At 35.2% G+C, this 14959-nt stretch overlaps 1 protein-coding gene across 8 annotated transcripts in view; it reads left to right on the top strand.

The window, feature by feature from the left end:
• The window catches only part of CNTLN (centlein), a 331436-nt gene that overhangs the window by 103225 nt on the left and 213252 nt on the right, over positions 1-14959 (top strand). For 7 of the 8 annotated variants that reach the window (XM_033439731.2, XM_049711050.1, XM_049711049.1 and 4 more), the window contains exons 4-5: positions 4300-4434; positions 5043-5222. In XM_033439731.2, coding sequence (XP_033295622.1) covers positions 4300-4434; positions 5043-5222 — 315 coding nt within the window. The remainder of the gene's footprint in view (positions 1-4299; positions 4435-5042; positions 5223-14959) is intronic. The other variant, XM_033439732.2, reaches the window with a different exon arrangement.

Raw genomic sequence — 14959 nt, 5'->3', positions numbered from 1 at the left:
TTTTTTCTTTCTTTCATCTTACCCAGTTGTGAGGGGATTTTTCTTGTCCTTTTAGGTTCCAAAGTCTTCTGCTAATGTTCAGCAGGTGCTCTATGAGAATTGTTCTATTTGTAGATGTATTCTTGATGTACTTGCGAGGAGCAACAAATTCTGCATCCTCCTATTCTGCCATCTTGACTCCTCCCCGCTAGGGCATATTTTTAAATGTCTGTGTTCCCTCTCCTCCCACAGAAAGCAGGAAGGGACTTTTCTCTGATCTTCACAGTGACAATCTGATTGTGCTCCTCTGTGTAGAATTCACGAAATTATGGGAACTCCTCTAGACCGGGCCCTCCCAGACATTTTAACTCTCAAATATGTCCACACTGATCCTCCAGTAATTTGTTAATTGCAAATTTGATTTTCCTACCCTGTTACTGGTTTCCATGGAGCTTCCTTTCTTCTGGGTTTTTGCTCTGCTAAATTGTCATTCTCTGTATCTGCCTGTCTCTCTAGTTTTGGGAACAGCAATTTGCCCTATGACCTCAGTTCTCTGATGACTCTAGGAAGAGGTGTTGATTTTCAGTTTGCTCAGCTTTTTTCATGTTGTGTGAAAAGGAGAGACAACTTCCAAGTTCCTACATCCTGGATTGGAAGCCAGAAGTCCCTCCATTATGTTTTTGTTTTTCCACTGAGTAATGTTCAATAGCCATTACTTTTCTAAACTTGTAGTCTGTGGAATAGAGGAACAGTTAAGAATGATGATTCCTTTAGTTTATTTAAATCTTAACTATGTTTCTAGTCAAACTAGTAGAAAGTCACACACACATTTTTTTTAACTAGTTGCAGGAAATCTTTCATAGAACAATCTAATAATATAACATATTTTATTGATAATAGTGTAAAAATTGCCATATATCTTCTGGTAAGACTACGCTTTACCTTTGTTGCTGTTAGTTATAAAGTAAATCTTGTAATAAATTTCTCCTTTAAGTATTATATTAGATAACATGACTCTGCTAATAACCGAGTGTATTGTATTCAATTAGATGATTTTTTTAAACATTATATTTCTCTTTTTCCTTACCTTCTAGGAAGCTCATAGATAAGTTTTGGTTCTCATTTACATTTAATTTCTCACCCCTTCCCCTTTCTCCATTTACCATTGTTTTAGTTGTTGTGGTTTCATTACTTTTCTGTTTTTTTATTAAAATTTTTATGTGCATTTGAAAGTAGGTCATATAAATAATATATTAACTATGCTCAAGTATTGCCTCCTACAGTTTTAGGTCTTCTGTGCCACTGCTGCCACACCCCACTTTTTTTCGAAAATGCTTCATATTCACGATCATTTTCTTCTTACTCTGTAGACTTCTTTTGACCATGATTTGAATTATTCATTTCATGGCTTATCCATAATAAATTATTTGTTTCAGACATACTTCCTCTTGTCACTCTTTATGCTTTATGGTTCCTCTGAGTTCTATTTGCTGTTTTAATATTAACTCAAGGCAGACCATTAAGAATGTACTCTACTGTATCCAGAAAAGTTTGTTTGAAAAGGTTTCATGAAGCTAAATTTAGGACTTAGAGGGTATTATGCTTAGTGAAGTAAGTCAGAGAAAGACAAATAATATTTGATATCACTTATATGTGGAATCTGAACAATAAAACAAACTAATGAATATAACAAAAAAGAAACAGACTCACGTAGAACAAACTAGTGGTTACCAGTGGGGAGAGGAAAAGGGGAAGGGACAAGATAGGTGTAGGGGATTAAGAGGTACAAACTACTATGTATAATGTAAATAAGCTAAAAGGATATATTGTACAGCACAGGGAATATAGCCATTTTGAATAATAACTATAAATGGAGTATAACTTTTAAAAATTGTGAATCATGTTATACACCTGAAACTTATATAATTTATTATAAATCAACTATACCTCAGTAAAAAAGAAAACAAAATAAATGAATTGTAACTATATATACCTGTGCTTTCATTATAGAAACTAGATCATTGAGGGTATATTTTATCAGGAAAATGTTTGGAGTTATATAAAATTTAACAGATCTTTGAGAGTTTATCAGTCCTCTTCCGTTGGGAGTACATCTTTGTCTAACTTATTACTTTAATGATTATAATATATAATACCAATTATTAAACTAATTATCAAAATTTGATAGTTTTGGTTAACTAAGTTCCCACTGTATTTTGTGTTTTTATTTAGAAATTAAGTCTATATTTGTCCTGTGGATTACTAAATTCACTCAAATGCCAACATTTTAATATATTAAGTAATTTTCATGAAAGGGCTTGCTATTGGTGTCATTTATATTGTCAAGTTAAGTTTAGTTCACATTATTGGGCAAACCCTTCTGAACCTTAAATCATTTGATCTAGTGTCGCACCTTCCTGATAGTCTCCAGAATAGGTGAGGATGCTCAATTTTTGTTAGTTCTCCTTTGAAAGGATAGGCCTGTAGGTATTTCAGTCTTAGTGTTCATATGATTGAATTTATCATTCAGTGTCAGTCTCATTCATAAACATTTACTATAATCTAGTTTGGAAGATAGTATGTGTACATAGATAATCAGTAAGACTAGGTAATTTGTTATGTGTCAAATGAATAATGTAGGCAATACAGAAATTTAGAAATAGCAGAAATTACTGTGATAGCTGGGGAAGGCTTCATTGAGGAGGTAGAAATTGAGTATTGAAGGAGGCTGAGACTTAGATGAGAAAGGAAAAATAGGCTGTGAATTGTGGATGGGCCATGTTATGCATCTGTTTTTATGCTGTTTGATTGATGTCAAACACATTTTGATATGCCCTAATAATTAAAATAGGAAATAAAAATTAAAAGTAATATGAGGTACCATTTATATCTCATTTGTAAAAACTTACCAAGCTTGAGCGTCATGTTGGTGCACATGTGGAGCTATGAGAACTCTTGAAGTGCATATAACCTATGAACTAGTAATGCCACCTCTTAATATAAATAATCAAAAGCAATGTTTTATTAATGTGATCCCCACACTGAAAAAAATACATTTTACTTCATGACCCAGTATACACAGAGATGAAATAAAAGTTTCATACATACACTACTATATATAAAATAGATAACTGCTAAGAATCTACTGTATAGCACAGGGAGCTGTACTTAATACTCTACAATGGCATATATGGAGAAAGAGTACAAAAAAGAGTGGATATATGTATGTGTATAACTGATTCACTTTACTGTGCAGCAGAAACTTATACAACATTATAAATCAACTATACTCCAATAAAAATTTTAAAAAATAATGTAGTTTTACTATATATAATAAAGGTAAAATATAACAAAGCATATATCAAGTATGAATTTAATAATGTTTAAATAAAATAGAAATTCTAAATTAAACACTGCAAAAAAATTTAAGAGCTACTAGTTTCAAATATTGGTTGAAAAAATGAGTGGGTTGACAAAAGTTGAGTAAGTTTAGTAAAGAGTTAATATCAGGACATGGATGTCTGTTTTAGCATGTTGGTTCGAGGTGGCAGCAGATAATTCAGATGGAGGTATTTTAGAGAAAACTGGAAATGTGGGATTGGTGATTGGGAAAGAGTCAGGGCTGGATTATGGATTGGGTAGTCTTTCAGACAGAGATGAGATCAGAAGCCAAGAGAGTGGGTAAATTTTCTGAGGGAAAAGCTGTAAAGATTTGAGAAGAGGGAAACTAAGAATTGAGTCATGGATACATCCTCCAATTAGATAGCATTTACTCTGGTAGGTGAGAAGAATATTCAGTTAAAAATTATGGCAATTTTAATATTCTGAATATTCTTTCTACAGAGCAAGATACTTTTTGTATCAAGGCAGACTTTCCATTTTTCATTCTTTAAAATTGCTTATGCTTTCACAAAACTGTATTCATTTCTCTAAAAAATATTTTCTTCCAAATGATAGTAAAATAGAGGATAATTCTTATTTTAGTTACATAAGCATTTTCTTTAATTAGAATGTTTTGTAAAATTTCATTTTTTTCCTATTACACACAGAAATCCAAAAAGTTTGCTTTCTGTATGTGACTTAATATTTGGTATCCAGTTTTTAATGGGTTCTTCATCTTAAACTAGTAAATCAGTACCAGATTTGTACATTTTACTTGAAAATCTCTGGGCATGTCATAGGAAATGAGTATTATGATAATGGATGTTATTATGAAAGGTAGTTAATTCTAATATTATCAGTCAAAATCTAAAACTTTTTACATAAAATTATTTTTTCTTAGAAATACCAGCTCATCAGTAATTTTGCTTTTTTCCATAGAGAGAATCAGGACTAAAACAGGAAATAAATGACCTTGTAAAACGGAAGGTTGCAGTAGATGAAGAAAATGCTTTCTTAAGGAAAGAATTCAGTGACTTGCAGAAGAAATTTAAAGATAAAAGTCAAGAAGTTAAGGTGTGTTGACTTGTACATAGTTTTACAGTACTTTCTTTGAAGTCCTACTTAAAGCTTTGTCAGCCTTTGTGGCACAGAAAGTGACAAGCTTGGAGGAAAAATTGCCTTAGGCCCTGCTGTACCATACAGTTTTCTTACATGCAGAAACTCTGAGAAAGATGCTTTAAAGCTAAGACTCTAAGCTTTATAACTTTAAGATAAATAGTTAATGATGGAAATGGAGCTAAGAAAGTAGGAGTGTGAATATGTGGCTTCTTGTAATTAGATTCTGATGGGACTGGCATTATTAATTGATAAAACCCAGGTCTGGGAGGATATGTCTGTGTGGGTCTCAAAAATAGCTGGGGACAGCATCAAAGGCAGCTTGATCAATTAATGGGCTCTTTGCAAATGTGTACTCATCAAAGCTGTCATCCAGTGAAAAAATATGACCCATCCACCTGCATGAAAAGAGGCCAATAAAAGTATACAGGTGACCTTGGCCATCAAATATAGAAGCTGCTGTGGGGGTAAAATTGTACAGTTTATATTTGCTGATTAGTTCTCACCTGTTTTTTGGTTTGTTTCATTCTGTTTTGTTTATCGGCCCCTGTGGTACTGTTCTACAGGACACTAAGGAGTGTGTACAGAATAAGGAAGAGCAAAACAGACTGGTTATAAAAAATCTGAAGGAGAAAAATGAGAAATTAAGTACCCACTGCGCTGACCTGCTAAATGACCTGGAGAAACTGAGGAAGCAGGAAGCACATTGGAGAAAAGAAAAGTATAGCATTGATGCAAAAATAAAGGTATGCAATGAGAATGGAATCTGTGCTGTTATTTTGGATCTAACTTCTTATAGGAAGTTTATTACATGTTATTTTCTTTAAATAATAAGTTATATATTCATATCCACCAGTGGGGACTAGCGTTAATTTATATTCCTTCAGTTAAGACCCACAGCTTTTTAAAAATTGATGTTGCAAAGCAGGAAACTGACTTCAAATACTTATCTAAAATGTAATCATTAAAAAATAAAGGCTGTTGCATTTTGAAATAAAACATGTTTTGAAAAAACATATTTAGAATTATGAATTTTGGCTTTTTGCAGTTAGGGATTAAATTTATAAATATAGCTAGGATTCATTGCAATATAGTTTTAATACTGTATTTTCCAGGTCCTTTAAAAACTATGTAAAAAAAGCACAAAACAGTTAAAAAATACTCACATGTGTTTTATATGTGTTTCTTTGGCTTGAGAGGGCCTTATTCATCGTAAAATTTTACTTTTATAGAAGATAAAAGGTGCAATCAATCTTTATAATATTCTTATATCCTTTTTGATCAGTTTTTTTTCAAAATAATATTTTCTTGTAGCTTTCTCTTGGTCTTGAGAATGTTTTTGTTCATATTTTCCCACCGAATTTCAGGTTTCTCTTTTAACATAGATTTTGTTGAAAAGGCCTCAGACAAATTTTAGTGCTAGTAAATATGATAGTTCCTCTATGTATACATGCTTAAGAAGAATATATAACATAAGTATACACACACATATATATATATATAGTGCTATTAAAATATAGTAAGAATGGATATGTGTGTCTACGTGTGTGTGAGTGTATGCACGTGTGCCTGATTATTTAAGGATTTGTCTTTCTGAGTGTGTGAATCTATTCATTGCAGATATTTAAAGAAATACATACAGTAATTCTGTTAGTGCACAATCAGGGAATGACTGAGCCATTGAGAGAAGTGAATTCTGGCACATTTGTTTTCTTATTTTTATATCAGTTTCTGCTTCCCTACAGCCTTTAAGCAGTTTGGTAGTGTCATAAGGGTAAGTGGTACTTCCTTGTGTTAATCATAGCTGCATGATTTTTTGATGATGATTTCATTTCCTTATTTGCCATTCAAATAGTCCATTCTATGATTTACTGTGATTTTCAGTTCTGACTTTTTTTTCTATTAGAGTGCTTATCTTTTCTTATTAATTTGTAAGCATTCTTTATTCTAGATAGCAATACTTTTAAAAATATATATATATCACACATACCTTCTGTTCAGTGAGTCTTGAATAAGGTGAATTAAACATTCAAAAATTTGTGAATTTTTATAGTCATTTTTATTATTTCCTTCTCTAATGTTTTTGTTTTAGAAGTCTTATATTCTTAAGTATTCCCTACCCTAACATTTTTAATCTATTTAGAATTCATTTTTGGGTGTCGTCTTCCACACCGTTTATTCAGTAGTTTATTGATTTCTGATTCAGTCTCTCTCACATCTCTAAGTTTCCATGGGTATGTTTGGGTTTGTTTCTGGACTTCCTGTTTCTGGACTTTCTGGAAAACCTGTTATTTTCATGGTTTTAGGTATTGTAGTTTTAGAATTTTACTCATTATTTTGTAGGGTGATCTACTTCTTTATTCTTCTTTTTGTAAGTCATGAGCCCTATATGTGCCTCTTCACTATCTAATAATATTTAAGGATCATTTCATTAGTTTTACTGAAAAATTCTGTTAGAAAGCAGGTTGGAACATCATCTAATTTATGAATTAATTTTGGAAGAATTATAATCCTGCTATTTAAGAATGTGGCATGTGGTTTTGTAAGTTTCTTAGAACGGTACTGTTCATTTTTATTAGATTTATTCCTAGCTATTAATATTAAAATATTGTTTTATGCTAAATATTTTTTTGCTGAATAATATTTTAAATTATATTTTTAATTAATTATTTCTAGAAGACAGCAATATTATTGAATTATCTTGAGCTTCTTTTCAACAATTTTCCCCAAATGTCTTAGTTCAAAAAATGTGTACATTTTCTAGATTTTTCTAAGTTATATAATTACATTGTCAGTAAGAAAACTCTCTTTCTTTCCTTTTGGTGTATAATTCACATACCATACGTTTAATCCATTTAAAGTGTACAGGCCAATAGTTTTTAGTTTATGCAGAGTTGTGCAACTATTATCAAAATTACTTTTAGAACATTTTCATCATCCCCAAAAGAAGCCCTGTAACCTTTAACAATCACTCCTCATTTATCCTTAGCTCTGCAGCCCGAGATAACCACTTATGGCCTTTCTCTATATATAGATTTATCTGCTCTAAACATTTCACATTAATGAAATTATAGTATATGATCTTTTGTGACTGACTTCTTCCACTTAGAATAATGTTTTCAGGGTTTATCCATGTTGTAACATGTATCAGTACTTCATTCTTTTTATAGTTTAATAATATTCTATTATATAAATATCCTACATTTTATTCATTTATCTCAAGTAGAAGGATATTTGTGTTATGAATAATACTGCTACAAATATCTGTGTACAATATTTTGTGTATACATCACACATTTTTATTTCTCATAGGTACATACCAAAGAGAGATTACTAGTTCATGTGATAATTCTGTTTTTAAGCTTCTGAGGAACTGTCAGACTGTTTTCAAAAGCAGCTGTACTATTTTACATTCCAAACAGGAGTTACTGAGGGTTCTGATTTCTCTTTGTCCTCGTCAGCACTTGTTATTGTCTATCTTTTTGATTGGAGCCATCTTTGTGGATGTGAATGGCATCTCATTGTGGTTGTGATTTGCTTTTCCCTGATAGCTAATAATTCTGGTCATCTTTTTATATGTTATTGGCCATTTGCATGTCTTTGAAGAAATGTGAAATCATTTTTTTTGCATATATTCTGGTTACAAGCCTCTTTTTATTGATATAATTTGAAACTATTTTCTTCAGTTTTCTGAGTTGTTTTTTACATCCTTAATGGTAGTATTTGAACACAAAAGTTTAAAATTTTGATAATTAATTTATCTCCTTTTTCTTTTGTTGCCCATGCTTTTGGGCATTCTCAGATGCATCTCAGATATGCATCTTGAGAAACCATTGCCTAATCAAAGATCATGAAATTGGACACTTATGTTTTCTTCTAAGAGTTTTATTTCTTACCTTTAGGTCTTTATCCATTTTGAGTTAATTTTTGAATATGATGTTTGATAGGAATCCAGCTTCATTCTCTTGCACGTGTATTCAGTTGTCCCAGCTCCGTTTGTTAAAAAAGACTGTTCTTCCCCCACTGAATTTATCGTGCCATGTTTATTGAAAATCAGTTGACTGTAAATATAAGGGTTTATTTCTGGACCTCAATTCTGTTCCTTTGATCTATACATTTATCCTCATGCATATGCCACACTACATTGATTATTGTAGACTTATAGTAAGTTTTGCAGTTGGGATTTGTGTGTCCTCCAAATTCTTCCATTTTCAAGGTTGGCTATTCTGTGTGTCTTGCATTTCTATATGAATTTTAGAATCAGCTTTTCCATTTCTTGCAAAAAAAAAGCAAGCTGAGATGATTTTGGTAGAGATTGTATTGAATCCCTGTCACCGTTTTTAGTGTAGGCATTTACAGCTATACGTGTCCCTCTGAGCATTGCCTTTGCTACATCCTGTAAGTTTTGGCATGTTATGTGTTTTTTTAAAAAACATTTATTTAGGGCTTCCCTGGTGGTGCAGTGGTTGAGAGTCCGCCTGCCGATACAGGGGACACGGGTTCGTGTCCTGGTCCAGGAAGATCCCACATGCCGCGGAGCGGCTGGGTCCGTGAGCCATGGCCACTGAGCCTGCACGTCTGGAGCCTGTGCTCCGCAATGGGAGAGGCCACAACAGTGAGAGGCCCACGTACTGCCAAAAAAAAAAAAAAAAAAATTTATTTTTGGCTGCGTTGGGTCTTCATTACTGCATGCAGGCTTTCTCTAGTTGAGGCGAGTGGGGAATACTCTTCGTTGTGGTGCGCGGTCTTCTCATTGCGGTGGCTTCTCTTGTTGCAGAGCATGTGCTGTAGGCACGTGGGCTTCAGTAGTTGTGGCATGCAGGCTCAGTAGTTGTGGCTCATGGGCTCTAGAGCGCAGACTCAGTAGTTGTGGTACACAGGCGTAGTTGCTCCATGGCATATGGGATCTTCCTGGACCAGGGCTTGAACCCGTGTCCCCTACATTGGCAGGCAGATTCTTAACCACTGTGCCACCACGGAAGTCCTAGCATGTTATGTTTTTGTTTTCATTTGTCTCTGGATATTTTCTGATTCTCTTGTGATTTCTTCTTTGATCTATTGGCTGTTTAAGTGTGTATTGTTTAATTTCCATATATTTTGAATTTTTCAGTTTTCCTTCTGTTACTGAGTTCTAGCTCCATTCCACTGTGGTTGGAAAAGATACTTTGTATTAGTTTAAGTTTTTAAAGTTTATTATGAGCTTTTTTATTGCTTGACATATGGTCTTATATGGCGAATGTTCTGTGTGTACTTAAGAAATATGTATATTCTGCTGTTTTGAGGTAGAGTGTTCCATATACATCTGTTAGGTATACTTGGTTTATAGTGTTTTTCAGGCTCTTTGTATCCTTAGTGACCATCTATATAGCTGTTCTATCATTATTTAAAGTGGCCTATATTCTCCAACTATTATTGTAAAACTCTATTTCTTCCTTCAATTCTATACTTTATATATTTTAAGACTCTGGTTTTTGGTGCATGTATGTTTATAGTGGTTACACTTGATGAATTGACTCATTGATCAATATATTATGTCCTCTTTTGTCTCTTATAACAGTTTTTGACTTAGTTTATTTTGTCCAACATTCTTATGTCCATCCTAACTCTCTTTTGTTTATTATTTTCATGGAATATCTTTTCTCATCCTTTGATTTTCAATCTTTTTGTGTCTTTGGATATGATAGTATCTTTTAAAAATATATAGTTGTATAATTTTTTTTGTTTGTTTGTTTGTTTGTTTTTCTGTACGTGGGCCTCTCACTGTTGTGGCCTCTCCCATTGCGGAGCACAGGCTCCGGACGCGCAGGCTCTGGACGCGCAGGCTCAGCGGCCATGGCTCACGGGCCCAGCCGCTCCGCGGCATGTGGGATCTTCCCATACCGGGGCACGAACCCGTGTCCCCTGCATCAGCAGGCGGCTTCTCAACCACTGCGCCACCAGGGAAGCCCATTTGGTAGTTTTTGACCATTATTTTTTGAGTATTTTTTTCTGTCCTTATTCTATTGCCTCTCGTTCTGGTAGTCCCTTTATGCTTATATTGGTGCATTTAGTGGTGTCCAGTATTCCTCTGGGGCTATTAATTTGTATTATTCTTTTTTCTTGATATAGCTTCAAGTTTTTTGTTCTTATTCCTGTCAGTTCATATTAAATGTTGAGCTCTTCTAGTGAGGTTTTTTTGTTTGTTTTTTTGTTTGTTTTCATTTTAGTCACTGTGCTTTTTAGCACCAGAATTTCCATTTGGATGTTTCAAAACAATTTATATTACTTTATTGGTATTTTCCATCAGATGAGATATTGTCATTTTAACTTCTTAAAAATGATATGATACTTTTTAAAACATGATTTTCTTTTACTTTTTAAATATACTTACAATGCCTCTTTTGAAGTCTTTGTGAAGGCTGGTATCTGGATCCTCTCATGGGCAGTTGCTATTGCTTGCTTTCTTTGCTTTGCATGAATGACACCTTTTCTTTGCATGTTGTAATTTTTTTGTTGAAAAATGTACATTTCAAGTTATATGCTAGGAGGAGTCAATTCAGCACCGTGGCAGAATGAAAAGCTATCTTTGTCTTTCCCTTTCAATCTACAACTAGTAAAACATCTAAAACACAACAACGAAGCCTCTGTCCAATATATCAGGTTGCTGGAGAATTCCACACATCTGTGCATCTAAAGGTGGGTGGACTGGAACACATGGAGGAGGCTGAACCAAGGGAACAGCAGAGGCATGCTTGAAGTCCTGGTCCATCAGCCATGGCAGCTGAACCCACAACCCCAGAGAACCTGGCAGTGGCAGGGGACGTGGTGCACATGACTCAAGCCTCCTGGCCACATGGTTACTACAGCCACAAGTAACCGGGCAGCAGTGGTAGTGGGGCCTGGTACCCCGTTCCTCCAGCTGCTAAGGCACCCATTACTCCAGCCTCTCACATGCACATCTCATCTGTGGAGCTTATAACACTGGACACCACAGAGGCACTTTCAGGAAACTTACAACACTGGACACCATAGAGGCACCCGTAGGACCCTGGCTCCCCCTTCCCTTTCCCCCATGATAGTGGAACCTTCAACTTTGGATCCCAGATGAGGGAAGAGCCCACCATCCAAGGGCCCCAGGCAGCAGCAACTGTGACACTGGCAGAAGCAAGGTACCAATGACCCCAGAGACACAAGAAACAATAATGAATGCACAGGGCCACACCTCTGACAGAGGCGATGGAACGTGGAAAGTGCAGACTCTCAAATAGAATCAGAGGCAGCTCAGGTAAGAGAAACCCAAAACTTGTGCTATATCACTACCTACTGGAAATCAAAAGAAAGACCTCTAATTTCTAACCTGTTGAATTACTAGTATCAAGCAGAAAGGTGTTCCCTACTTCACATGCACCAGCAGAGGAACAATTTATCAAGCACCATAAAAACCACAGTAACATTGTACCACAAAAAGAAAATGACAATTTCACATAAATTAAACTTAAAGTCATGGAACATTGCAATCTGATTGATAGAGAATTCAAGAGAGTTGTCATGAAGAAACTCAACTAGCTACAAGAAAACTCAGAAAGCGTGTTCATTGAGCTCAGGAATAAAATTAATGAACAGAAGGAATAATTTACCAAAGAGGTTGAAACTAAAAGAAAAGAACCAAGGGGCTTCCCTGGTGGCGCAGTGGTTGAGAGTCCACCTGCCAATGCAAGGGACACGGGTTTGTGCTCCAGTCTGGGAGGATCCCACATGCCGCGGAGCGGCTGGGCCCATGAACCATGGCCACTGAGCCTGCGCGTCCGGAGCCTGTGTTCCGCAACGGGAGAGGCCACAACAGTGAGGGGCCCGCGTACCGCAAAAAAAAAAAAATAAAAAAATAAAAAGAAAAGAACCAAACCACAATTCTGGAGCTTAAGAATTCAATAAATGAGATGAAGAATGCATTAGAAAGCATTGGATATAGAGCAGACCATAGTGAAGAGAGAATTAGTGATGGACTTCCCTGGTGGCACAGTGGTTAAGAATCTGCCTGCCAATGCAGGGGATGCAGGTTCGAGCCCTGGTCTGGATAGATCCCACATGCCTTGGAGCAGCTAAGCCTGTGCGCCACAACTACTGAGCCTGTGCTCTAGAGCCCATGAGCCACAACTACTGAGCCTGCATGCTGCAACTACTGAAGGTGGCACGCCTAGAGCCTCTGCTCTTCAACAAGAGAAGCCACTGCAACGAGAATCCTGGGCACCGCAATGAAGAGTAGCCCCCAATCGCAGCAACTAGAGAAAGCATGCATGCAGCAACAAAGACCCCACGCAGCCAAAAATAAATAAATAAAATATAAATAAATTTGTTAAAAAAAAGAGAATTAGTGAGCTCAAGGATAGAAATCTTGGAATGATACAGTAGAAGAAGAAAGAGGATTGAGATATAAAAAAATGAGGAAATTCTACAATAGTTATTCAGCTCTTTTAGGAAGGGCAGCAATAGGGTAATAGGTACCCCAGAGGGAGAAGAGAGGAGAAGGGAGCAGAGAATTCATTTATAATAGCTGAGAACTTCCCAAACGTGGGGAAGGAACTAGATACACAAGCCCATGAGGCTAAGAGAACACCCAAACTGCCTCAATGCAAAAACCTTGTCCAAGACACATTATATTAAAGTTGTCAAAAGTCAATGACAAAGGAAGATTTTGAAATTCAGCCAGGGAAAAAAAGATGGTAACCTACAAAGGAACCCCCATTACGCTATCAGCAGATTTCTGAAACCCTACAGGCCTGGAGGGAGTGGAATGACAAGCTCAAAATACTGAAAGATTAAAAACTATCACCCAAGAATACTCCGTCCAGCAAAGTTATCATTCAGATATGAAGGAGAAAGAAAGATTTTCCCAGATAAATAAAAGCTCAGAGTTCATTAAAACTAGACCTGCCTTACAAGAAATGTTGAACGGTGCTCTTCTACCAGAAACAAAAAGGCAAAAGTACACAAAAGTTTGAGCAAGGTGATAAATAGAATCAGAAAGCTGTAATTATTAGAATTGGCTTTTAAATGCTTTTTTATAGCATAAAAGTTAAAGGGGAAAAGTGGAAAAAATAACTGTATCTACTTCAATTTGCTAACAAACTCTCAACGTATAAAGGGATAATTCAAGACAACAAAAACAAAAAGGGAAGTGGAAAAGGATGTAATCTATGTATGTAAATGAAGATAAGATGCTATCAACAGAAAAAAGAGTACTTTATCCATGAGACGTTTTAGACAAAACTCACAGCAACCACAAAGCATAAATCTAGAACAGAGACATGAAAAATAAACAAGGAGAAAACTGAGAAAAAAAATCATAGAAAACCAAAATGGCAGACATAAACAGAAAGAAAAAGAAATGATGGAGATATAGAGCAACCAGAAAACAAAAGGTAAAATGGCAGTGACTAGTTATCATCTATCAATTATAACTCTTAATGTAATTGATTGAATTCACCAATCAAAAGACACAGAGTGACTGGATGCATTAAAAAACAAGACTCAAGTATACGTTGTTTCCAGGAGACTCATCTCAGCTCTAAAGACAAATGTAAATGTGAAGGGACTGAATATGATACTCCAAGCAAATGACAACCAAAATAAGTGGATGTAGCCATACTCATGTCAGACAAAATAGACTTCAAGCCAAAGAAGGTAACAAGAGACAAAATTGAACAGTATATAATGATAAAGGGGACAATTCATCAAGAAGATATAATATTTATATATGCATCTAACATAGAAGCACCAAAATATATAAAACAGTTATTAGTAAATCTAAAGGGAGCAATTGACAGTAACACAGTAATAGTAGGGGACTTTAACACGAGCAGTTGATAGTAACACAGTAATAGTAGGGGAGTTTAACACCCCACCTGCATCAGTGGATAGTTCATCCAGGCCAAAAGTCAACAAGGAAACAGTGATCTTAAATGATACATTAGACCAAATGGATTTGATAGATTTGTACAGGGTATTCAGTCCAAATGCAGCAGAATGCATATTCTTCTCAAGTGTACATGGAACTTTCTCGAAGTTAGACCATATATTGGGACACAAAACAAGTCTCAAGAAATGTAAGAAGATTGAAATCATATCAAGCATCTTTTCAGTGGTATGAAACTAGAAATCAACTACAAGAAGAAAGCTGGAAAAATCACAAATATGTGGAGAATGAACAACATGCTACTAAGCAACTTTTGGGTCAACAAAAAATCAAAGGAGAAATCAAAATTTATTTGATGATGAATGGAAAGGAAAATAGGACAAACCAAAATCTGTTGGAGGCAGCAAAAACAGTACTAAGGGAGAAGTTTATAGACATTCAGGCCTACTTTAAGAAACAAGAAAAATCTCAGTTGAACAATCTAACCTTACGTCTAAAGGAACTGGAAAAAGAATGACAAATGAAGCCAGAAGTCAGTAGAAGGAAATAAATAATAAAGATCATAGTGGAAATAAATTAAATGGAGACTAA

The sequence above is a fragment of the Orcinus orca genome, chromosome 6, assembly GCF_937001465.1.
Source record: "Orcinus orca chromosome 6, mOrcOrc1.1, whole genome shotgun sequence".
Classification (NCBI taxonomy): domain Eukaryota; kingdom Metazoa; phylum Chordata; class Mammalia; order Artiodactyla; family Delphinidae; genus Orcinus; species Orcinus orca.
Note: the sequence above shows the minus strand (reverse complement) of the source record. Positions and strands in the feature narration are given on the sequence as shown.